Source organism: Schistocerca serialis, chromosome 1, assembly GCF_023864345.2.
Source record: "Schistocerca serialis cubense isolate TAMUIC-IGC-003099 chromosome 1, iqSchSeri2.2, whole genome shotgun sequence".
NCBI lineage: Eukaryota > Metazoa > Arthropoda > Insecta > Orthoptera > Acrididae > Schistocerca > Schistocerca serialis.
The window spans coordinates 1,278,427,678-1,278,454,731 of NC_064638.1; the positions used below are offsets into that span (position 1 = coordinate 1,278,427,678).

The 27,054-nt window shown below is 40.3% G+C and overlaps 1 protein-coding gene across 1 annotated transcript in view; it reads left to right on the forward strand.

The window, feature by feature from the left end:
- Positions 1-27,054, forward strand: part of LOC126419578 (transformation/transcription domain-associated protein) — a 435,226-nt gene that overhangs the window by 326,531 nt on the left and 81,641 nt on the right. The window contains exons 56-57 of the mRNA XM_050086768.1: positions 4,202-4,318; positions 8,187-8,244. Coding sequence (XP_049942725.1) covers positions 4,202-4,318; positions 8,187-8,244 — 175 coding nt within the window. The remainder of the gene's footprint in view (positions 1-4,201; positions 4,319-8,186; positions 8,245-27,054) is intronic.

Genomic DNA, 27,054 nt, shown 5'->3' on the forward strand with positions numbered 1-27,054 from the left:
CAGTCATAAATTGTCATACATGAAATCAACATTTTTGTAACAAACTGTTTTCTGATCTAGAAAGTAAGCTACATTTCAAATTTCTCATTACAGACCACTGATGATTTTATTATTATTATTATTATTTCTTTACTTTCTCAGACGTTAAGTCTGGTTAAAAATGGAAAGTGACGTGGACCTTGATCAAGCGTCACTTCTTTTTAACTGTACGGTATATGTTATATTGCATTTAGGAACTTTCGGGTAATTGAACATGTATCAATAATTACAGATTTCTGTAGTTGTATATATAAGTTAGGATGTAGCTGTATTGCATTGATGTACTGGTGGATATTGTGTGGTATGACTCCTGTAGTTGATAGTATAATTGGTATAATGTCAACTTTATCCTGATGATGCCACATGTCCTTGACTTCCCCAGCCAGTTGGATGTATTTTTCAATTTTTTCTCCTGTTTTCTTTTGTATATTTGTTGTATTGGGTATGGATATTTCGATTAGTTGTGTTAATTTCTTCTTTTTATTGGTGAGTATGATGTCAGGTTTGTTATGTGGTGGTGTTTTATCTGTTATAATGGTTCTGTTCCAGTATAATTTGTATTCGTCATTCTCCAGTACATTTTGTGGTGCATACTTGTATGTGGGAACGTGTTGTTTTATAAGTTTATGTTGTATGGCAAGCTGTTGATGTATTATTTTTGCTACATTGTCATGTCTTCTGGGGTATTCTGTATTTGCTAGTATTGTACATCCGCTTGTGATGTGATCTACTGTTTCTATTTGTTGTTTGCAAAGTCTCCATTTATCTGTTGTGGTATTGGGATCTTTAATAATATGCTTGCTGTAATATCTGGTGTTTATTGTTTGATCCTGTATTGCAATCATGACTCCTTCCGTCTCACTGTATATATTGCCTTTTCTTAGCCATGTGTTGGATGCGTCTTGATCGATGTGTGGCTGTGTTAGATGATATGGGTGCTTGCCATGTAGTGCCTTCCCCTTCCAATTTACTTTCTTCGTATCTGTTGATGTTATGTGATCTAAAGGGTTGTAGAAGTGGTTATGAAATTGCAGTGGTGTAGCCAATGTGTTTATATGAGTGATTGCTTTGTGTATTTTGCTAGTTTCTGCTCGTTCTAGAAAGAATTTTCTTAAATTGTCTACCTGTCCATAATGTAGGTTTTTTATGTCGATGACTCCCCTTCCTCCTTCCTTTCTGCTTAATGTAAATCTTTCTGTTGCTGAATGTATGTGATGTATTCTATATTTTTGGCATTGTGAACGTGTAAGTGTATTTAGTGCTTCTAGGTCTGTGTTACTCCATTTCACTACTCCAAATGAGTAGGTCAATATTGGTATAGCATAAGCATTTATAGCTTTTGTCTTGTTTCTTGCTGTCAATTCTGTTTTTAGTATTTTTGTTAGTCTTTGTCTATATTTTTCTTTTAGTTCTTCTTTAATATTTGTATTATCTATTCCTATTTTTTGTCTGTATCCTAGCTATTTATAGGCATCTGTTTTTTCCATCGTTTCTATGCAGTCGCTGTGGTAATCCAATATGTAATCTTCTTGTTTAGTGTGTTTTCCCTTGACTATGCTATTTTTCTTACATTTGTCTGTTCCAAAAGCCATATTTATATCATTGCTGAATACTTCTGTTATCTTTAGTAATTGGTTGAGTTGTTGATTTGTTGCTGCCAGTAGTTTTAGATCATCCATGTATAGCAAATGTGTGATTTTGTGTTGGTATATTCCAGTAATATTGTATCCATAATTTGTATTATTTAGCATGTTGGATAGTGGGTTCAGAGCAAAGCAGAACCAGAAAGGACTTAATGAGTCTCCTTGGTATATTCCACGCTTAATCTGTATTGGCTGTGATGTGATATTATCTGAATTTGTTTGGATATTAAGTGTGATTTTCCAGTTTTTCATTACTATGTTTAGAAACTGTATCAATTTAGGATCTACTTTGTATATTTCCAATATCTGTAGTAACCATGAGTGGGGTACACTATCAAAAGCTTTTTGGTAATCAATGTATGCGTAGTGTAGCGACCTTTGTTTAGTTTTAGCTTGATATGTCACCTCTGCATCTATTATCAGTTGCTCTTTACATCCTCGTGCTCCTTTGCAGCAGCCTTTTTGTTCTTCATTTATAATTTTGTTCTGTGTTGTATGTGTCATTAATTTCTGTGTAATGACTGAAGTTAATATTTTGTGGATTGTTGGTAGGCATGTTATGGGGCGATATTTAGCTGGGTTTGCTATGTCTGCTTGATCTTTAGGTTTCAGATAAGTTATTCCATGTGTAAGTGTATCAGGGAATATGTATGGGTCTGCAATGTAACTGTTAAATAATTTAGTTAGATGTGAATGTGTTGAGGTGAAATTCTTTAGCCAGAAATTTGCTATTTTATCTTTTCCAGGGGCTTTCCAATTGTGAGTAGAATTAATAGCTCGGGTGACTTCATGTTGCAAAATTATCACTTCAGGCATTTGTGGTATCATCTTGCATGAGTCTGTTTCTGCTTGTATTCACTGTGCATGCCTGTTATGTTGTACCGGGTTTGACCATATGTTGCTCCAGAAGTGTTCCATGTCTGTTATGTTTGGTGGATTGTCTATTTTTATGTGTGTGTTATCTATTGTTTGGTAAAATTTCTTTTGGTTTGTGTTGAATGTTTGGTTTTGTTTCCTTCTATTTTCACTTTTTTTGTATCTTCTAAGTCGTTTGGCCAATGCTTGTCATTTCTGCTTCTTTTCATCTAATTGCTCTATTGCTTCTTGTTGTGAGATTTTACCTAACCTTTTTCGTTTTTTGTCTGATATTTCATTTCTTATAAATTGTGTTAGCTGTCCGATGTTTTTTCTCAGTTTTTCTATTCTGATCTGTAGCCTGTGTTGCCATGCTGGTTTTGTGGGTTTCTTCTGTGTGTTGGTTGTTTCTGATCTCTGCCTAGTGTGTATATTTAGTGTAGTGAGTGCTCCTACATAAACCAGTAGTTGTAACTCTTCCATAGTTGTGTTTTCATTTATTTTGTTGTGTATGATTGTGTTGATAGTTTTTATTGTTGTTTCGACTTTTGGGTTATTTGGTGGTCTATGCAAGAATGGTCTAATGTCTGTATTTGTGTCTTTGTATTCTATATATGTCAACTGAAATTTTTCTTCTATATCTAACATGTGTGTCACTTCATGTTCTATTTGTACTTGTGCTGGTGGATGTCTTAAGATTTCATTTTCCTCTGATTGTTTAATTGATGCATTTTGTTCTTTGTTTGTTTTCTCTGGGATGTTTGAGTCCATTACTTATTTTCTTCTTCTTCTAATTGCACATTATTTTGTTCCAGTATTTGTTGTACTTGTTGTTTGATGTTTTCTAATTCTGACTGGGGTATCCTGTTATTATTATTATTATTTCAGTAAAATGAAATGGATTTGGTGACAAAATATGTTTTCTTGTAGCTGCAAAGACAAGGTTTAAAATACCTTGAATATTAGACATAAACTATTCTTATTTTATTCATAATGCATGCGTAATCATCTATATGATATTATTGGAAGTCATGATCATGTTTGGTGTTGTGTGATAGGCTAACAGAAGCAAATCGTGTACCTGCCATCTTGATTTAATTTCTTGTGAAGGTAACATATGCTGTATTTAAACATTTTCTTATTTATAATTGCATGTTACAAAAGTATGCAGTTCCAGCAGTAGATGGCATTAAAAATCTCTCCAAAATGCTATTTTTGGTACAGTTCGTTGTGGTAAATTGGCAGGAAGTGCTGCTTTGGAATATAAAACCTTTGCCTAATCAGTTGCACTATGTAAACACAGTGACTTCAGTAGCAGTAGTTTAATCTGTGAATGTAAGGTGACCCTGTATTTTTTGAAGGACAGATTTGAGAAAAACCCTTGTCTTGTAATTGGGTAAATATGGTAATTTTATTAATAGTGTAACAGCTCTCTGTTCACAGAAATAATTAGTGTGCTCCTCCTCATAAATGTGACATTTCCTTTTCTATTATATGAAGTGATAATTGCCTAAGTTTTTAAAATAATTGAAATATTGTTCCTTTTAATTCTTTGCATCATTTATTTATTTATTTATTTACAGTTGTTACGTGTAGGCTGTGCTATGTGTGAAAGTTGTTGTGACAAATATTGTGTTACATTTAATTAATTAATTCATTTCCAGATTGGTCGAATGTTCCCTCAGGCAGTTTATTTCCCCATAAGGACATTGTACCTTACACTGAAAATAGAACAGAGAGAACGAAATAAAAATGTCGAAATGGTACCTGTGACTAAACAGGTAAGTGCAACAGAAATAAAATATCCCTAACTTTTGCACTCTAGCTATATTTTACTTGCTTTTCCAGTTATCTCGTAATATGAGTAGTAGTGGTAGTAGTAGGCTTGTTGTTGTAGTCGTCATCATCTTCACTCAAAAGACTGGTTTGATGCAGCTCTCCATGCTGCTCTATCCTGTGCAACCCTCTTCATATCTGAGAAATTACAGCAACCTACATCTCTCTGAATCTGCCTACTGTATTCATTCTTTATCTCCCTCTCCAATTTTTACCTCACATGCTTCCCCCCAGCACTACATTGGTGATCTCTTGGTGCCTCAGGATGTGTCCTACCAGCCAATCCCTTCTTTTGGTCAGGTTGTATCACAAATTTATCTTCTCCCAATTCTGTTCAGTACCTCCTTGTTAGTTACATGGTCTACCCATCTAATCTTCAGCATTGTTATGTAACACCACATTTGAAAACTTCTATTCTCTTCTTGTCTAAACTATTTATCGTCCATGTTTCACGACGATACATGGCTATACTCCATACAAATACTTCCAGAAAAATCCTAAGGGCCCAGGTTTGATTCCCTGTTGGCTCGGAGATTTTCTCGCTCAGGAACTGGGTGTTGTGTTGCCCTAATCATCATCATTTCATCCCCATTGATGTGCAAGTTGCTGAAGTGGCGTCAAATCGAAAGACTTGAACCTGGCGAACGGTCTACCCGACGGGAGGCCCTAGTCACATGGCATTTTTATTTACTTTCAGAAAAGACATCCTGACAAATCTGTTCTTGATGTTAACAGATTTCTCTTCAGAACACTTTCCTTGACATCGCCAGTCTACATTTTATATCCTCTCTACTTCAACAGTCATCAGTTGTTCTGCTTCCCAAGTAGGAAAACTCGTTTACTACTTTAAGGTGTCTCATTTCCTAATCTGGTTCCCTCAGTATCATGTGATTTAATTCGACTACATTCCATTATCATCATTTTGCTTTTGTTGATGTTCATCTTATATCCTCCTTTCACAATCCTGTCCATTCTGTTCAACTGCTCTTCCAAGTCTTTTGCTGGCTCTGACAAAATTACAATGTCATCGCAAACCTCGAGGCTTTTATTTCTTCCCCCTGGACTTTAATTCCTACTCCAAATTTTTCTTTTGTTTCCTTTACTGCTTGCACAATACATAGAGTGAATAACATCAGGAATAGGCTACAACCCTGTCTCCTTCCTTTATCAACCACTGCTTCCCTTTCGTGCCCCTTGACACTTAACAACTGCCATGTGGTTTCTGTACAAATTGTAAATAGCCTTTTGTTACCTGTATTTTGCCCCTGCCACCTTTAGAATTTCAGAGAGTATTCCAGTCAACATTTTCAAAAGCTTTCTCTAAATCTACAAACGCTATAAATGTTGGGTTGCCTTTCCCTAACCTATCTTCTATGAAAAGTCATAGGGTCAGTATTGCCTTGCGTGTTTCTACATTACTGCGGAATCCAAACTGATCTTCCCCTAGGTCAGTTTCTACCAGTTTTTCCATTTTTCTGTAAAGGATTTGTGTTATTATTTTGCAGCTATGACTTATTGAACTGATAGTTCAGTTATTTTCACACCTGTTGTCACCTGCTTTCTTTGGAGTTGGGTTATCACATTCGTCTTGAAGTGTCTGATGTCTTATACATCTTGCCCACCAGGTGGAAGAGTTTTGTCATAGCTGGCTCTTCCAAGGCTATCAGTAGCTTTACTGCCAGGGTCTTGTTTTGACTTAAGTCTTTCAGTTCTTTGTCACGTTTTTCATCCAGTATTATATATCCCTTCTCATCTTCCTCTATGTCCCCTTCCATTTGCATAATATTGGCCTCAAGTACATCACCATTGTATAGACCCTGTATATACTCTTTCCACATTTCTGCTTTCTCTTCTTTGCTTAGGGCTGGTTTTTTATCTGAGCTCTTGATATTCATATAGGTGGTTCTCTTTTTTCCAAAGATCTCTTCAATTTTCCTGTAGGCAGTATCTGTCGTACCCCTTGTGATATACACTTAAACATCCTTACATTTGTCCTCTAGCCATTCCTGCCTAGCCATTTTGCACTCTCTCTCTCTCTCTCTCTCTCTCTCTCTCTCTCTCTCTCTCTCTCTCTCTCTCTCTCTTACTCCTTTTCACCTGCTTCATTCCTTGCTGATTAAATGTCATATCTCTTCTGTTACTCAAGGATTTCTACTAGCCCTCTGGTGCCTTCACTATTTCGTCTCTCAAAGCTACCCATTCTTCTTCTACTATATTTCTTTCCTCCATTCTTGTCAATCGTTCCCTAACGCTCTCTCTGAAATTCTCTACAACCTCTGGTTCTTTCAGTTTACTTAAGTCCCACCTTCTTAAAATGTCACCTTTTTGCAGTTTCTTAAGTTTTAATCTACAGTTCATAATCAATAAATTGTAGTCAGAGTCCACGTCGGCCCCTGGAAATGTCGTACAATTTAAAACCTGGTTCCTAAATCTCTGTATAACCATTATATAATCAATCTGAAACCTTTAGGTGTCTCCAGGTCTATTCCACGTATACCGTATTTACTCGAATCTAAGCCACACTTTTTTTCCAGTTTTTGTAATCCAGGAAACAGCCTGCGGCTTAGAATCGAGTGCAAAGTAAGTGGAAGTTCTGAGAAATGTTGGTAGGTGCCGCCACAACTAACATCTGCCGTCGAATATATGTAGCGCTACGTAGGCATGCTTTGCAGGCACAAAGATAAATACTGGCGCCAAAACCTCTGCGTCAGTAAATAAATTAAAGAGGCATTTCAATGTACTACGAAAATCTGACTGGCAAGACTGTTTGGGATGTTTGTCAATGTGGCCAACTCTATGTTCTGAATTTTTTCCTACCTGTGAGAAGAGGTGGTTGCTAATAGGAACTTTTATGAATTGTGAATCACATGCAGTATTCTCTCACCATAAGAATAATACGAATATAAACATTTTTCCATGTGTTCTTTCGTGTTTGCTGCTATCTCATTTAAATCCTGTGTGCCTAGTGAACTACGAAACTAGAGTGAGACAACAGCAAATGCGGAAGAATATACATATAATGTCATGTTTATATTTGTATTATTCTTATGCCTGATAGTGATACAGTCAGAAATGAAGCACGGCAATTGACTAGATTTTTAAATCTAAGATGACTCTAATTTCTGTGCAGAATGTAATGTACTAAAGAGCCAACAGGCCGTAAACACTCAGAATGCGACAAATGAACGCATGACACAGTACAGTAATGCATTTTCAGCTTAGAGTGACGTAAACACCTATAAGAAAGAGAACGGCACTTATCAGATCAAAGAAAAATAAGCAATCAATTCAAACCAGACAAAGCATGTGAAAAAGGAATGGTGCCCGTATAAATACGGACGGAGCGCCTGACACATAGCAATGGCTACCCGGTAAAGCTTAACTGCTAAGCTTACGACTCGAACCAAACTACTGTAGCTGTATCGTCATTCATTCGACCTAAATTGTGTCTCATATTACAATGGACCAACTTTGTTTCGATTTGGAGGTGCGGCCTAGAATCATTATTTTGTTACTTAATTAACTTGCTGTGTGTTTTTAATTATTGAGACATGGGCACTAATGAGTGTACTGCAGAACAACAAAATCTAAAAGAAAACAACAAATGAGTTTTGTAACATTTTAACATGTGTGTTTGTACCTAGATGCAATAGATGTTTCACATGTTGATATATTTGTAATGTTTAATGATTTAGAATAGTTCAGTACTCTAATTAAGTATTAATAAAGCCTTGATGAATATATTCGTCAGGTCAGAGATCTTCAAATAAAAAAGATTATTTTGTAATTTACTTCTTTTCTTTTGCTTGTCAGGCTTCCACCTCTGATACTGGTAATACTGCTGTGGGCAGCCCAACACCAGGTGTTGCAGGTAAGGAGCATCCTTTTACGATCCACAGTCAAATATATGAATCCATATGGTTGGACTATTCATTTTCTCACTTACCATCCATATTGACGATCTGCTGTAAGAAATCACCACAGTACAAGGTGGGACCAAGGAAAATAAAAGTATTCTTGATGATACTAGAAGTCATAATTGTAATAAGTGAACAGAGCATCTCAAAACAGGGAAGAAAGAATGCAGTTTGAATGCAATTTGGTGATTACTTTCGGAAATAACCAAGAATGTAAGATATGGAATATAATGAGCATCTACATAATTTACAATGGATGTTGGAGGGTGCTTTGCCAGTCATTCTCTCTCTCGTTCCACTCGCAAATTGAATGAGGGACGGTATCGGTATGAGCTCCAGTTTCCCTTATTTTTTCCTTACTCAAGTTTGGAGACAGTAGAGCCCTTCTACAGGCTGTCACAACTGCTGATTCTCCAAACTTTCTCAATACCAGGTCATGAAAAGCTCTTGCTCTTCGCTCCTAGGATTCTCATTAAATTTTGGGCAAACCATTTTCATAAAACTCTCATATTGCTCCATTTCCACATACTCATACTGTTAAAATTGACTGCTAACACATCTAGCAACGTGCCTTTGAATTGCTTCAATGTCGACCCAAAATCCGATCAAATGGGGGTTTCAAATACTCGAGCAGTATTGAGGAGTGAATCACACATGCTTCCTGAACATGGTGTCTTTTATAGATGTGCTGCACATTCACAAAACTAAGAGTAAACTGTTTTAGTCCCAGCATATGCCTTCTCTACGACTAACCTTATGTTCTCACTACATTTCATGCTGTTTTGTAACTTGATAGCTAAATAGCTGACACATGAGACTGAGTGGAGTAACATACCATTAACATTGTATTAAGGCAGCAAAGAAATATATCTCCTACTCATCCAATTTAACTTACATTCATTCACCTTTGAAGCAGTCTTGCTATTCATTGAACCAAAAAGAAATTCTGTCCAAGTCATCCCTAATCCTCCTACACCCACCCAGTGACATCAGTTTTCTGTGCACAACAGCTTTGCGGGCGAGTAGTTTCAGGTAGCTGCCTACGTTTTCTGGCAGATGTACATGGAGGACAGGAGTACTCCTGTGACACTTCGATGTGGCACTTCCGAAGTTACATTCAGCTACTAGTGTCCTTAGTTCTCTCGGTATAAAAGTTTTCGAGCCACTCGTATATTTGAGAACCTATTCTGTGTGCTCAGACCTTTGTTAATATTCTGTAGCGTGGTACCCCATTGAACACTTTCTGGAAATCTAGAGATACAGAATCTTGCCATTGGTCTGCACTCACCATTTGTAGGATATCATATGTGAAAAGTGTGGACTAGTTTCTAAATCCTTTTGGAATTGTGGAAAGATCTTCTCTCTCTAGGGAACTAATTGTATTTGTGCTGAGGGTGTGCTCAAGGATCGCATAGCAGACCAGCATTTAAGATATTGGTATATAATTGTGCACATTTCTTCTATTTCTCTCTCCTTCTGTATGGGATTAACCTGCACCTTTGACAGTCACATAGGACCATTCATTATGCAAGAGGTCCACATTGAATGTGAGCTAAGGTGTGCCAATGCCACACAGTACTACTTGAAACTGACTTGGAAATTGATGAAGGGGTGTAGTTTTGTTTGCTTCAAGGTGGTTCAGCTATTTAGTGCAAGTATTGAAAGTGCAGCTTGTTTTTCTGTTGTTAATGTGTTTCTTTCCAAGTTGCATCACTTGGCGGTGTTGCTGTAGTGGAAAGAAGCAAAACTGTGGTGAGCACTGTGGCTGTGCACGGAATACTTTGTGATTTGCATTTGTGTTGTCAAGGAATGCAGGGGAACGAAATTTATTGTGATTAGGTACGATGATAATGAGCAAACACTGTAGACATTGGGAGAGTTTCAGAAGATTGTTTCATTGTGGTCTCAAAGATTTGAAAGGACCACCACGGAGTAGCATATCATCTCTGATAAACTAACCAAGGGTCTTGCAAAGTGTAAGTTGCAATACTGTTTGGTAGGTGCGTTATAACCCAAATAATTATTAGATTCGCATTAGCTAAGCATCAGTGCATGTGATACTATATGAATGACAATGACAAAAACATTGGCTTGATGGGTTCCTCATATTTTAACACTCATTCAAGGGGAGGAGAGTGTGACATCTGCAGTGAAAATGTTGAAGATGGACAGGGCCATCCTTCCTTGGCCTTGTCCATCTTCAACATTTTCACTGCAGATGTCACTCTCTCCTCCCCTTGTATGAGTGTTGGATGAGAGTTTTGCTGCCGTCTAATCACTGTGATCCCCCATGAACCATGGACCTTGCCGTTGGTGGGGAGGCTTGCGTGCCTCAGCGATACAGATAGCCGTACCGTAGGTGCAACCACAACGGAGGGGTATCTGTTGAGAGGCCAGACAAACGTGTGGTTCCTGAAGAGGGGCAGCAACCTTTTCAGTAGTTGCAGGGGCAACAGTCTGGATGATTGACTGATCTGGCCTTGTAACATTAACCAAAACGGCCTTGCTGTGCTGGTACTGCGAACGGCTGAAAGCAAGGGGAAACTACGGCTGTAATTTTTCCCGAGGGCATGCAGCTTTACTGTATGATTAAATGATGATGGCGTCCTCTTGGGTAAAATATTCCGGAGGTAAAATAGTCCCCCATTCGGATCTCCGGGCGGGGACCACTCAAGAGGAGGTTGTTATCAGGAGAAAGAAAACTGGCGTTCTACGGATCGGAGTGTGGAATGTCAGATCCCTGAATCGGGCAGGTAGGTTAGAGAATTTAAAAAGGGAAATGGATAGGTTAAAGTTAGATATAGTGGGAATTAGAGAAGTTCGGTGGCAGGAGGAACAAGACTTCTGGTCAGGTGACTACAGGGTTATAAACACAAAATCAAATAGGGGTAATGTAGGAGTAGGTTTAATAATGAATAGGAAAATAGGAATGCGGGTAAGCAACTACAAACAGCATAGTGAACGCATTATTGTGGCCAAGATAGATACGAAACCCACACCTACTACAGTAGTACAAGTTTATATGCCAACAAGCTCTGCAGATGACGAAGAATTTGAAGAAATGTCTGATGAAATAAAAGAAATTATTCAGGTAGTGAAGGGAGATGAAAATTTAATAGTCATGGGTGACTGGAATTCGGGTGTAGGAAAAGGGAGAGAAGGAAACGTAGTAGGTGGATATGGATTGGGGCTAAGAAATGAAAGGAAGCCTCGTGGTAGAATTTTGCACAGAGCACAACTTAATCATAGCTAACACTTGGTTCAAGAATCATAAAAGAAGGTTGTATACATGGAAGAATCCTGGAGATACTAAAAGCTATCAGATAGATTATATAATGGTAAGACAGAGATTTAGGAACCAGGTTTTAAATTGTAAGACATTTCCAGGGGCATATGTGGACTCTGACAACAATCTATTGGTTATGACCTGTAGATTAAAACTGAAGAAACTGCAAAAAGGTGGGAATTTAAGGAGATGGGACCTGGATAAACTGAAAGAACCAGAGGTTGTACAGAGATTCAGGGAGAGCATAAGGGAGCAATTGACAGGAATTGGGGAAATAAATACAGTAGAAGAAGAATGGGTAGCTTTGAGGGATGAAGTAGTGAATGCAGCAGAGGATCAAGTAGGTAAAAAGACGAGGGCTAGTAGAAATCCTTGGGTAACAGAAGAAATATTGAATGTAATTGATGAAAGGAGAAAATATAAAAATGCAGTAAATGAAGCAGGCAAAAAGGAATACAAACGTCTCAAAAATGAGATCGACAGGAAGTGCAAAATGGCTAAGCAGGGATGGCTAGAGGACAAATGTGAGGATGTAGAGGCTTATCTCACTAGGGGGTAAGATAGATACTGCCTACAGGAAACTTAAAGAGACCTTTGGAGATAAGAGAACCACTTGTATGAACATCAAGAGCTCAGATGGAAACCCAGTTCTAAGCAAAGAAGGGAAAGCAGAAAGGTGGAAGGAGTATATAGAGGATCTATACAAGGGCGATGTACTTGAGGACAATATTATGGAAATGGAAGAGGATGTAGATGAAGATGAAGTGGGAGATACGATACTGTGTGAAGAGTTCGACAGAGCACTGAAAGACCTGAGTCGAAACAAGGCCCCCGGAGTAGACAACATTCCATTGGAACTACTGACGGCCTTGGGAGAGCCAGTCCTGACAAAACTCTACCATCTGGTGAGCAAGATGTATGAAACAGGCGAAATACCCTCAGACTTCAAGAAGAATATAATAATTCCAATCCCAAAGAAAGCAGGTGTTGACAGATATGAAAATTACCGAACAATCAGTTTAATAAACCACAGCTGCAAAATACTAACACGAATTCTTTACAGACGAATGGAAAAACTAGTAGAAGCCGACCTCGGGGAAGATCAGTTTGGATTTCGTAGAAATACTGGAACACATGAGGCAATACTGACCTTATGACTTATCTTAGAAGAAAGATTAAGGAAAGGCAAACCTACGTTTCTAGCATTTGTAGACTTAGAGAAAGCTTTTGACAATGTTGATTGGAATACTCTCTTTCAAATTCTGAGGGTGGCAGGGGTAAAATACAGGGAGCAAAAGGCTATTTAAAATTTGTACAGGAACCAGATAGCAGTTATAAAAGTCGAGGGGCATGAAAAGGAAGCAGTGGTTGGGAAGGGAGTAAGACAGGGTTGTAGCCTCTCCCTGATGTTATTCAATCTGTATATTGAGCAGGCAGTAAAGGAAACAAAAGAAAAATTTGGAGTAGGTATTAAAATCCAGGGAGAAGAAATAAAAACTTTGAGGTTCGCCGATGACATTGTAATTCTGTCAGAGACAGCAAAGGACTTGGAAGAGCAGTTGAACGGAATGGATGGTGTCTTGAAGGGAGGATATAAGATGAACATCAACAAAAGCAAAACGAGGATAATGGATTGTAGTCGAGTTAAGTCGGGTGATGCTGAGGGAATTAGATTAGGAAATGAGACACTTAAAGTAGTAAAGGAGTTTTGCTATTTTGGGGCCAAAATAATTGATGATGGTCGAAGTAGAGAGGATATAAAATGTAGACTGGCAATGGCAAGGAAAGCGTTTCTGAAGAACAGAAATTTGTTAACATCGGGTATAGATTTAAGTGTCAGGAAGTCTTTTCTGAAAGTATTTGTATGGAGTGTAGCCATGTATGGAAGTGAAACATGGACGATAAATAGTTTGAACAAGAAGAGAATAGAAGCTTTCGAAATGTGGTGCTACAGAAGAATGCTGAAGATTAGATGGGTAGATCACATAACTAATGAGGAAGTATTGAATAGGATTGGGGAGAAGAGAAGTTTGTGGCACAACTTGACCAGAAGAAGGGATTGGTTGGTAGGACATGTTCTGAGGCATCAAGGGATCACCAATTTAGTATTGGAGGGCAGCGTGGAGAGTAAAAATTGTAGAGGGAGGCCAAGAGATGAATACACTAAGCAGATTCAGAAGGATGTAGGTTGCAGTGGGTACTGGGAGATGAAGAACTTTGCACAGGATAGAGTAGCATGGAGAGCTGCATCAAACCAGTCTCATGACTGACAACAACAATCACTGTGAATCAATGTTGGGTTCACCCTTAGAGTCCATAATGAAAAAAAGAAGCGAAAAATGGAAACACACAGATTTTTCTCCACAAAGGAAGACAAAGATGAAGTCCTTCTCTGGGAAGGTTATACTGTCTCTCTCTCTTTTGTGATGGGTGGGAAATGATGTTAACCAACTATTAGGCTGAGGAGAGATTGTGAAACACATGTGACTCCTGCATAACAATGTGCCTGCTCACAGTGCTCAAGAGATGAAATCTTACCTCATCCATATTATTTGCCGGAAATAACACACAGTATTTCTCACTCTTCCGAAAACTGAAGGAACATTGTGTGGATAGCATTCCACCAGTGGTGACAAGGCAGTTGCAGCTGTGGAAAACTTTTTCCACAGTCAAAAACTTTTTCCAGAGTCAAACTGAAGTCTTTTAGGCTGTGTCCTACGTAAGCATCAGAAGTGACTGACAGCGAGGGATGCCTGGATACGCAACACTCCAGCAAAAAGCAGCCGCATTGGGTGAAAAGTTTGGGTGTCCTCCATGTGAGCGACAATCACCCGCTACAAGATGGCTACGTGGAGCCAACTAGCTATTTCAACAAAACGGCACCCTAAACTGTAGAATACTGTAGCTCAAGAGTAAATGAACAAAATTAGCTTTACAAAGGTAATTAAAGCAAAAAGGAATGCTGTGCATGAAATTTCCAAAGGGAGGAATCTTCATTGAGAATTTCATAATTTTTATCATCAACTATGAAGGTCACCAGACAAATTCTTCAAATACACGTGAATGAGCAGAGTAGCGTTCAACTTTCTCATCAGTAAATTGAAGATGAATGTTTTTTACATGATCAAGAACTTTTAATGCGGAAGAATGACTAACAACTTTAAATACAAAGAATGCAGGTGGTGTCTTGGAGTTATCTGTGGTGTAAAGTAGCGTACTCGATTGACAAGGGTGGTTGATCAACGGACATGGGTTCAGTTCTCGGCTGTTTCTTAAATTTTAACTGACTCAGCTGCAATTCTGTATACTAAGTTTTATGTACACTGATTACACTGCATCGCCAAGTATATTTGTAAGTGAAACTTCCTGGCGGATTAAGCGCACACTCCGCTGCAGAGTGAAAATCTAATTCTATATTTGTAAGTTCTTGTCAAATTACTTGATCTACAAGTGTGTATATACCTATCTCAGTATATCACACACATTAAATTCGTAATAAAATACAATCAGTAACCATGAAATTTTACTGATACTCGATTGTTGCGAATGTAATTCATCAGCAATAAATATTAAGGCCAAGTCTGCCTAAGTAAAGCATACACGAGTTTTGAGAACAAAGTCAAACATTTCGTGAAATTATTTGTCTGAACTATGAAATAAAGAGTGCTAGAGAAACATTTGATGTTTCTCAGTTGGATTCTTATTGGCACCCCATTTGCCATGCTAACATCTTCTTTTCTCAACAATTCTAACTTTAGTACTTGATTCGAAGGAAGCCTTTTTCACATTTAAATATTGCACCAATGTATCTTTTTATATGCAAAATAGCTAGGCCTTGAACAGATGAACGTTTTCACACTTCATTTACATAGCTTGCAGCAGTTTATTGTGGAATATTTCGATTTTTCCTCTGCTCGGTGATTATGTTTTACTCAATTATCCTGATTACTTTGAGGCAATTAAATATTTTCAAGCAAAACTAGACCTCATGCTGGTCACTTCGGTACGCTATTTGCCTGTTTCTCTCTCTTTTTTTTTTACTATGAAAATTCTGACAAAATCTCACTGTGTAATTTGTAGGGAGTCTTGTTTTTGCCCTGCTCACATGTTTGACAAAAATGTATCGAGTGTTAATCATACGATAAAATGGTCCTTTCTGCGTGCAGTCATTCCCAAAGAATGTCGTCTCGATATCTTGAAACGTTTATGAGATATGACGATTTTTATGACCATTTTATTCCCGATGCACAGGAAAGGATGCGGATGCGCCGCGAGTGACCCTTCCATGTATATAACAACCAATATTGCAAGAATGAAAAGAGATATCTTTCTGCTCCCAACTTTAAATACAATTTGGATATTAGATAGACTGGTTACATTTCATAAATAATAATGTATGGCCTAAAATGAACTATACAGAAAGTCTAGGCAATGTGATTTTACCTCTACAAACTCTTAAAAATTTTGTACAGACATGTACTCAATTTTGTGCACCACAGTGTGACATTCACCTGCTGTATTTCTTTGTTGATAGTCCTTGGGTTTGACGTACAGTACTTTTATACTGGCTGAAAATTGGGGCGTTGAGTTCAACACTGACTACTGTATTTAATGTAGCTGCAATCGCACAGTTGCGTTTCACATTTCTTTACTTTCACTGTTCACAAACCCCCAATATTGCGCAATTATATGGCCTGTTCACTATTGTTAAATGTTGATCAGCCTCATTAATAGTTTGCAGACAAAATCAGCTAACTGCTACAATGGTTTACTGTTGGAACAGCTATGAGCAGTGTTGTGGATTGGCAAGAGAGCCAACCCAGGAATACTAGAGGAAACTGAAAGGCATGCATTTTAGCTCACGCAGGCTGGCGTGAGGTCTGGAACAGGACAAGGAAATTAGAACTTAGAAAAAATGGACGTAGCTGGTGGAATACTTAACTTTAATCCATTAATGGTGAACGTCGGTCTTGCCGTTACATGATTCACAATATTAATAGCAACTGATAATGGCGCCTTGCTAGATCGTAGCAAATGACGTAGCTGAAGGCTATGCTAACTATCGTCTCGGCAACTGAGAGCGTATTTTGTCAGTGAACCATCGCTAGCGAAGTCGGTTGTACAACTGGAGCGAGTGCTAGGAAGTCTCTCTAGACCTGCCGTGTGGCGGCGCTCGGTCTGCAATCACTGATAGTGGCGACATGCGGTTCCGACGTATACTAACGGACCGCGGCCGATTTAAAGGCTACCACCTAGTGTGGTGTCTGGCGGTGACACCACATTCCTCCCCCGCAAATCGGCGAACGGTTGTGGCATAAGGCATCCGCCCGCCGTGGGGAGGACCCCATGTTGATGTATGCGACGAGGTGGGGAGCTTGACAACAGGCGAGGCTGTGCCACCCGCACCCTGCCATTCGGTCCGCGGGGAGCTAGGAAATGCCTGAAAACCTGCTCCAGGTTGCACGCCAACATGCGGTGTATGCGCCCGCAGAGAGACAGGAGGGGCCGAAGGGTTGACCTCCATCGGGCCGGGGCACCCGACGGGCGAAGACGACATATGGTCCGGAGCGGGCAAGAGTTCCATGTCGGAGGACAACTGGTCACGGGAAGCGATCGGCGGCGCGTGACCCAGGGAGGCGCCTGGCGGTTGCAGCGACGTGTCCACTGCGGGCGTCGCCGGCGGGAGAACAGGCGGCGGCGGCGCGTCGCCATGGGGCAAAATGGAAGGCAGCGTCAGTAACACCTGGGGCTGAGGCGAGCCAGTAGATGGGTCCCCAGGACGCTGACTGGACGGCACCGTCGCCGAAAGCAGACGGCGAGCGGCAGATCCCATGCGATGACAGAGGCGCAGCTGGTTGAGATGCCGGCGCACCTCACCAGAGGCCCCCAAAACCAGAAACATAGCGCGTCCGAGGCAGCGAAGAATGCGCCCTTCGAGCCAAAGCCGTGAACCTCGGTAGTGACGATAGTAGATAACGTCGCCTGGAGCAAAAGCAAGTGTCTGAAGCTGCACAGGAACCTGATGCGGCGGATGTAGCAAAGACATCAAGGTTCGATGATGACGACCGTGAAGGAACTCAGCCGGCGAGCTACCATCTCGGGGCTGAGAGTGATACGAGGACAAAAAGAGAATGCGACTCTTTTAACTTCAACATCTGTGACTTGAAAGTCCTGACCAATCGTTCTGCGGCACCGTTGGACTGTGGCGAAAATGGCGCGGACGTCAGATGTTGAATACCATTGGCCTTGCAGAATGACTGAAATTCTGCGGACATGAATTGTGGGCCAATGTCGGAAACAATAGTCTGTGGAAGACCTTCAATGCAAAAATAGCAGATAACGCTTGGATGGTGGCAGATGAAGTCGTGGAAGACATCCGGACAACAAAAGGAAAATTACTGAATGAATCGACCACAACCAACCATCGAGCATTCCAGAATGGACCAGCAAAATCGATGTGTAATCGTTGCCAGGGGGAAGTGGCTTTTGGCCATGCAAAGAATTTCCGCGGTGGGGCTCTTTGTTGTTCGGCACACACCATGCAAGAAGAGCACATATTCGTAATTGCGGCATCGATTCCGAACCAAGTAAAGTGCTGACGAGCAAGTTGTTTCGTTCTCACTATACCCCAATATCCTTGGTGGAGAAGCTGTAAGACAGAGGACTGTAACGGACATGGGACCACGTGCCATACAAGACTTGCCTTCGCCGCAGAATTTGAAGTATCTACAGGGTGTGCTGGGAAAAATCAACTTTCACCATAAATATGTGTGCCATGCCTCTTCCATTTCAGCTCCGCTTCATCGCTTTCGCCGTAAAGGTGTTCCGTTCGTCTGGACGACGGAATGCGAACGCACCTTTCGCCAGTTGAAATCGGCGTTGCTTTCCAATACTTGCCTTATGCCATAAGATCCCCAGAAACCCCTTTTGTTGATGGTGGATGCATCAGATTTCGGGATCAGTGCTGTGCTTGCGCACAAAGATGGATCGCACGATCGCCCTATTGCCTTTGCGTCCAAATTGCTCTCGTCTGCTGATCATTATCAGAACGCAGCAGCAAAACACCACGTCGAACAAAAAGTCTCTCCCTGTGAGCACTGAGCGAGGTGGCGCAGTGGTTAGACACTGGACTCGCATTCGGGAGGACGACGGTTCAATCCCCTGTCTGGCCATCCTGATTTAGGTTTTCCGTGATTTCCCTAAATCGCTCCAGGCAAATGCCGGGGTGGTTCCTTTCAAAGGGCACGGCCGACTTCCTTCCCCGTCCTTCCCTAATCCGATGAAACCGATGACCTCGCTGTCTGGTTTCCTTCCCCCAAAAACCACCACCATCTCCCTGTGAGCAAAAAATCGGCGAACCAATAGATCCCTGATCCGTGACTTTGACAAGGGCCACTGTGTAGCAACAAAACGCAGAACGGTAGCAAGGACAGGGTTGGCAGCTGTGGCTGTAGCTACACGATGAAAATCAGTCGGAAACGATTGGACCACGTCATCGGTTTCCGCATCAATGAACGTGCAAGCAAGTTCGGAGGAATCGAATGCCCTATCCTCAGCAACAGGCAAACTGGATAACGCGTCGGCGTTTCCATGCATAGCAGTGGACCGATACAAGATATCGTAGCGGTAATGCGAGAGGAAAATAGACCAGTGAATGAATTTCTGCGCTGTACGTGGAGGCACAGGCTTGTTCGGATGAAAAAGCGATGTCAAAGGTTTGTGGTCAGTGATGATGGTAAAGTGACGACCATACAAGAAATCATGAAACTTTGTAACACCAAATACGAGAGCTAATACTTCTTTCTCGATCTGTGAATAATTTCTTTGCGCAGACGAGAGCAATTTGGACGCAAAGGCAATAGGGCGATCGTGCGATCCATCTTTGTGCGCAAGCACAGCACTGATCCCGAAATCTGATGCATCCACCATCAACAAAAGGGGTTTCTGGGGATCTTATGGCATAAGGCAAGTATTGGAAAGCAACGCCGATTTCAACTGGCGAAAGGTGCGTTCGCATTCCGTCGTCCAGACGAACGGAACACCTTTACGGCGAAAGCGATGAAGCGGAGCTGAAATGGAAGAGGCATGGCACACATATTTATGGTGAAAGTTGATTTTTCCCAGCACACCCTGTAGATACTTCAAATTCTGCGGCGAAGGCAAGTCTTGTATGGCACGGAAGTGCTCGGGACTGGGATGTATGCCTTGGGCATTGATTACATGTCCCAGGTAGGGCAAGTCACAAGCAAAAAACACACATTTGTCCTTCCGCAAACGAAGACCATTTTGTTGCAAGACCTGAATTAATGTTCTGAGATTGGCTAAATGTTCTTCTTCCGTCTTTCCGGAGATCACAATATCGTCCAGGTAGTTTGCTGCAGTAGGGACCAACGCACAAACAGTTTGTAGATATTGCTGAAACAATTCAGGGGTGGATGCACACCTGAATGGCAGTCGTTTGAATCGATACAAACCAAGATGCATGTTAACCACCAAAACGCGCTGGGATTCTTCGTCCACCAGTATTTGCAAGTACGCATCTGCTAGGTCCAACTTCGAAAAATATTTACCCGGGCACAGTTTGTCAAAAAGATCTTCCGGGCGGGGTAAAGGAAAAGTTGCAATCACTAGTTGTGGATTCACTGTTGCCTTGAAGTCCATACGAAGTCTCAATTTTCCGGAAGGTTTTGGCAAAATTACTAAGGGTGATGCCCAGAGAGAAGCCTGCACACGTTCAATCACACCTTGTGATTCCAAATCGTGTAATGTTTTTGCGACTTCATCACGCAATGCGCTCTGAAAAATTTCGGTTGCGCATTTACTTTCAGTTCCAAACGTGCTTTATAGTTCTTAGCGCAACCAAGGCCCGGTGCAAAAATGTCTGCAAATTCTTCACATAGACGAGAAACACTGTCTGAAGGCACAGTCTGGTTCACTGATAGGACCTGATTTACTATAGACAAGTTAAACAACTGAAATAAATCGAAACCAAACAAGTTCACTGCAGAAGAAGAGCGAAGGACGTAAAATGTCACAAGGTTTGTTTGTCCCTTCTATGTTGCAAGAAGGCTGCACTGTCCTAACACAGGGATTTCTTGACCGGAATAACTACTTAACTTAACATTTGCGGCACGCAATGGAGGTGTGCCCAGCTGTTTGTACATGTCGTGATTGATCAGTGAAACTGCAGCCCCGGTATCGAGCTGGAATGGTATCACTTTGCCGTTAATGTCCAAATCTACAAAAAGTTTATTGTCCTGCTGACGACAAGAGCGACTGTCTCGTGCAACGTGAACTGACACTGGTACAGAATCACTTGCGACTTGACGGGATTTCCGATGATGTCGACGCACACTGTTTGTGGGACGAACACAGTCACTGTTAAAGAGAGTGGCACTGAGCGGAGTGGAATGAACTACATGAATTTCCATGGGTGCAGTTTCACGAGCTTGAGTATCCTTGGTTCGAATTCGGCACGAAGAAAAGGGCCTGGAATGGTTGTGAATGTCCGATCTGAGCTTTTTCTGGCAAACACTCTGAACATGTCCTTTTTTATTACAGAAAAAGCAAATAGCTTGGCGTGATGGGCAATTCTCACGCGTATGTCTAGTAGCACACCGCGGGCATGATTTTAGCACTGCATTTGCTTGCCTGCGTGGCACACGTGGCTGAGAGCCTGGCGGCATCTGCGCGGCCGGGCGCGAGGACTGTTTACTGTTCCGTGCAGCTTGCCCGGTGGGCCGGTTAACCTGACACACGGGTGGCGAATTTTCAAATGATTCCTCAGCAAAGTCAAGTGTGTCCTGCCGATACAATATGTTTATCACTTGTTGAAGGGAGGGATTGACTAGGTTCCCTTATACGAACATCAGAAACATTCTTTGCAATTGCATCACGTACCATAGTATCTGAATAAGGGAGTCCACATTGACACTCAAAAGCACAATCCCTAGTAAGGCCTTGCAAAGTTGCAACCCACTCCCGATTAGTTTGACCTGCCGTACGTTTTGTACGAAAGAAGGTATACCTTTTCGCAACTACATTGACTGGTTCTTTGAAATATGCATCTAATGCAGACAAAATTTCGTCGTAGGACAGAGTTGCTACGTCACGTTGGGGAAATAATTTGACTATCACTCGGTACGTTTGTACCCCGAAGGAGGAAAGGAGAAAAGGCTGCCGCTCATTACCTTGAATTCTGTAGGCGGCGAGATGGAATCCAAATTGGCGTGACCACTCCGTCCAGCTTTCCAGTGCAGTATCAAAAAGTCGAAAAGTTGGTGCAACAGCGTGTTGTGGCTGCGGTAGCGGTGGAGCGTCGGCTGCCGCATTGTTTTGCATTGCACGGTGACCCTGGACGAGCTGTCCAAGGGCATCCAGTAAGGCCTGCGTCTCCTGATTCTGTAAGCGATAAAATTCGGACAGTACATCTGGAGATTGTGGCGAAGCCATTACACAAGTAAATCAGGGCAATATTGATACGAACGCGGATTGGCCTCGTCGCCAAATGTTGTGTATTGGCAGGAGAGCCAACCCAGGAATACTAGATGAAGCCGAAAGGCACGCGTTTTAGCTCACGCAGGTGTGAGGTCTGGAACAGGACAAGGAAATTAGAACTTAGAAATAATGGACGTAGCTGGTGGAATACTTAACTTTAATCCATTAATGGTGAACGTCGGTCTTGCCGTTACATGATTCACAATATTAATAGCAACTGATAATGGTGCCTTGCTAGGTCGTAGCAAATGACGTAGCTGAAGGCTATGCTAACTATCGTCTCGGCAACTGAGAGCGTATTTTGTCAGTGAACCATCGCTAGCGAAGTCGGTTGTACAACTGGGGCGAGTGCTAGGAAGTCTCTCTACACCTGCCGTGTGGCGGCGCTCTGTCTGCAATCACTGATAGTGGCGACACACGGTTCCGACATATACTAATAGACCGCGGCCGATTTAAAGGCTACCACCTAGCAAGTGTGGTGTCCGGCGGTGACACCACAAGCAGTTAAAACCTAATCACACAGTTCACAGTTCTTGCAGAATAATACGGTATGTGTGACACAGTTTTTCAAATAAATTAAACAAACATTGCCATTAATTGTTCTAACACGCAGCCTATTTGTGCTACACTTATTCCACTGTTAAGTTGGATGGATTGTTGTTAATCTAACCAATACATGTTTCACGTCTGAAAATATCCTCACAATAATAGGCACTGAAACTATATATTGTTTAATGTTTAACTTACAGAAATGACAATTAAAATAAATAAATGTTAGGCTGAATTATTCAAATAATGAAATTAATGGATATAATTATACAAACAATACTTTTGACAAATCAGTAATTATTTTGGAATTAATGAAGGGCTGGCTTCGTTAATATGTTTTCGAATAGAGCCAAATAAATACTTTAAGAATCCTAGTAATTCCTCTTTCAGATGTTTATAATTAGTAAAATATTTATATTTGTTTATAAGTTAACAATAGAATCTAAGTAACAAAACTATTACTGATTTCTCCTATAATGATCTGTTGCAGAAGATATTAACTAGGAATGGTGAAAATAAATTAAGAAATTAATTATGTACACAAAACTAAGCACAAAATTAGACCTAGCGCTATATTCCTTTAGACTGAGGGCTAACCTTTCTCTTTTATGGAAATGCAGATTATACTCATGCATTTAATGGTAATTAGGCAGAAATAAAAATAAAATGAATTTAAGGAGGCAGATGGCAAAACAAGATAGGAAGTAAAGAGATATCAACTTGTTTCGTGACATTACCTCCTCATTGGATTGTCTAGATAGGTATTGGAAATAGCTAAGTGGGCAATTCAGTGACCACAAGTGACCCCAGAAAGTGGGTTTAATATTTTACACACAAAATAATATTACATAAGAAATCTCCTTATCAAAAGCTACAGTATGTATGTTTTTCAAATTTCTGATTTTATGAACTAGCCATATGAAAATGCTGATACAAAATATTTACACATAGTGTATTGTACAAAGGCACAAAACATCCACAAATTATATTTTTAATAAAAGTAGGCATCTTCATCATAAGTTATGTCCTTTTTGGATGAACAAAGATTACATTCGAAGATACATATCACTTTATACAAGTTCTGCCTTGCTTCAAAGAATAAATGATCGTGGGTTGCAAAAAGTTAAATTGTGCTTTGCCATGCAGTTCATTTTCAGACAGAAAATTTCAATTTTTTAAGTTTTAGTATTTTGCACAAGCACTTTCACTCTTTTAATGAGCTGTAACACATTTTCTCACCAAGTCGTCCACACCTTCAACAGATCTAAGTGGCAGTTAGTAAAGAAATGCATTTCTTTACTAACTGCACTGCTATCAGTTCCCTTGGACGTTGTTCTCCTCGGCTACAGTACATGAAAAAATTAGACAAAGCACCTACTATAGTACACTCACTCTTACTTCTAAGTGTAAGGGAAAAATGTTTCACACTAATGGCAAATAATAGTCATTACTTCATAAATAAATACATTACACCGTTCTCATAATATCACAATAATTAGCACTAAAATTGACTACAGTACAGAAGTAAGTAAGTACTAGGAAAAATTTAAAATCAAGTGCACAGTGCACTACAAAACATTACTCTAGGTCATAACTCTGTCACAAACTGGTTATACTTGAAAAATTTGGGTTTCTTTTCCATTTGCAAAATCACTAAAATGCCAAGTCCTGTTTTGAAATTCACAAGCCACACTTAAAAGTGAAAGACGTGGCTGATCATGTGATGGATAGAGTATTAAGTGGCCGTACCTCTCAGGGATTTGGGACACTTAGAATTACAATTACATCGCAAAACACTGACAACAGTGAAAATTCACGATATCTATCGAAATACAGTATTCCAGATCTACATGCACGTGAGCTATGAGCAGTGAAGTTACAGGCGAGCTCGCTGTACTGCGTGCCGGAACACAGTCATGATTTTTCATGTTTTATTATTAACGCTGGTGACTCGTTGTCACTACTTTCATACAAAGCATCATCCTCTGTACCATCAAGCGCATTAGACATACAGTATTTTTTAAATGCGTGACGAACCGTTTCAGTTGGGAAACATTTCCAAGATTGACTAATGCACATGCACACTTAACATGTCCTGTAGGCGTTAATTGCCCATCTTCTTTCGTTAGGCACTGTGTATACATACTGTATTTTTCTGCTTGTCCATAAAAGGTTTGTTTAAACAAACATCTAACGGATGCAGAATGGACGTCGTCCATTCTGAAATTACAAGCTTTTCCAAACTCCCCCCTCCAGCGCAGCGCCACAGCTGGTGTACAGGCAGTGAGCTGCGTACGACCCTAACACAAGCATACGTGTTGAACCAGCCAATTTCGTTAGCACGTACAATAACATCTTTAGGGGACACTTCAGGCTTCGTTAAAGTTTTCCGTGTGAAATGAATGGTGGCAGTTTATGGCCATCGGCTGTACAAGCCAGCGTGAATTTCCGGTGCACAGTTTGATGATGTAGCGCTGAATAGCAATGAGTTCTTCCCCATATTTTTCAGGCCCAATTGCGGCTCCCTTTAAAATCCTGGTTTTTCTGACATGCTCTTACCTGAATTATTTCTGCAGTTACAGGTAAGCACTGTCGCTGCTTCCTCAAAAAATCGTTCACTACGACTTCCAACTCATAGTAAAAGCCACGTTTTGGTCCATAAAATGCTTTTCTGTTGCTGGAACAAGCTGAAAGTTGTTACTTTTGCTGTCTCCATGTCTTACCGAAGTTCAAAAGCAGACTGAAACAAACGTTTTTGCAAGCACTGCTCTCATTATCAGGAGTTGTCAAGTTTCTTCAAAATGTCCATTTTGGTGGTGTATGTGTAAAGTTTTTTTAAATTGTTATGAATATTTGAAAATTTTCTAAATTCGCCCATTATAAAAAAGACCTTAACATTCATTACTCGAAACTTAACACAACGGCTTCTGTGGCGGCTTCTAGTGGCAAAAAGCAGCAATAAAGGACGCAAGCACTTACGGTGGCAACTAGCGGCATTTTTCAGAACTACTTAGGCTTTGTACCCAAATGTAAACTGCAGGCGGTGTTTTTGGATTCTGAAAACTGGAAAAAAAGTGCTGCTTGCATTCAGGCTGCAAAAGCCACTATTGTATTGTTTTCAGTATTTAATATTCCTAACGCTAAATGCCGGTTTTGCCCCAATGTGAATTACATTAAATTGAATATAAAATTGCTTTGCACTTATGGAATAATTTTCGGGCCTTGAAATTACTTCCATTAAATGCAGGTTTACGCTAAATTGAGATCACACAATATTGAGTTTATACTATAGTTAGCTCCATACACTGATTGCATTGAAAAATAAAATTTCTATTATACCACAATTAATATTAAGACCTAGTATTCAAGATGGTTTTTACTGCATATTACCTCTGCTGCTGCGCCAAATTATACTAATTTCACACATGAGCTGATTACTTCATATGTTAATTATAATTCTCAGATAATCTGCACCTTCTCCTCCACACATATGCTGGCACCTTTCATTTTCTGTGGTTGACTTTACCTCTTTGTTTGACAGAAATTCTTTAATCATGATACCAATTTACTTTCATTGTATTTCATAAAACCAGAATCAACACGTATCCAAATACCACTGCCGTTTTTCTTATATTGCCTTTTCTTCCATTCTCTTACGATTCCATACTTATCACCAACACAACATAAAATATATTCCTATACTAAAGTATCCTGCTGTACAAAATCACTTGAAGGTCGAAGATAAAATGTTTCTGATTCACTTATAAACTACAGATAGGATAGGAGAAGAGTTTGACTGCCTCAGGAAACACAAAAAATAACCATATTATTACCACATAATTCAATGCAATTCAGAACGTTGAACCCCCTACTTGCTTCCAGAATTACCATCTTCTCCGCCATTTGTGTTCCTTGAATTTCTCCTACCATTTTCATGCCCGTTCCGACTATCCTACACCCAGTCATTCCTTGAATTTCTACTAGGACGAGCTGTATTCGTCCTATCTATCTGAAACTGTCTCCCTGATTGATTGTTATCATCAGATTCCTTCTACAATCTTCCACTGAGGACTGCACACACTCCACTTTATCAACATAATTTAAAAAATCACTAATATTACCCCTAGGGGCAGGTACAGGCAATTCTCTAACTTTCTGAGGCAACTTAGCTTCTAAACACATAATTATTGATTCACTACCTAGCACTTTGTCCAAATATTTCGGTTTGCATATCCAAAACTGACAGAAACATTTCACAATACCTTTCCTAGAGTCAAATATCTCTCCTCCCCAAAATTCACTCACAATCCTCTGCTGCTCCTCTTTGCACCAATATTCATCTAAAAATGCTTTCTCAAAGATATGCCAAAAAGTCCAACTACCAGCTACCTGAGCTGCCCACCCATAAGCAAATGACATTGTCTCTTTGTCA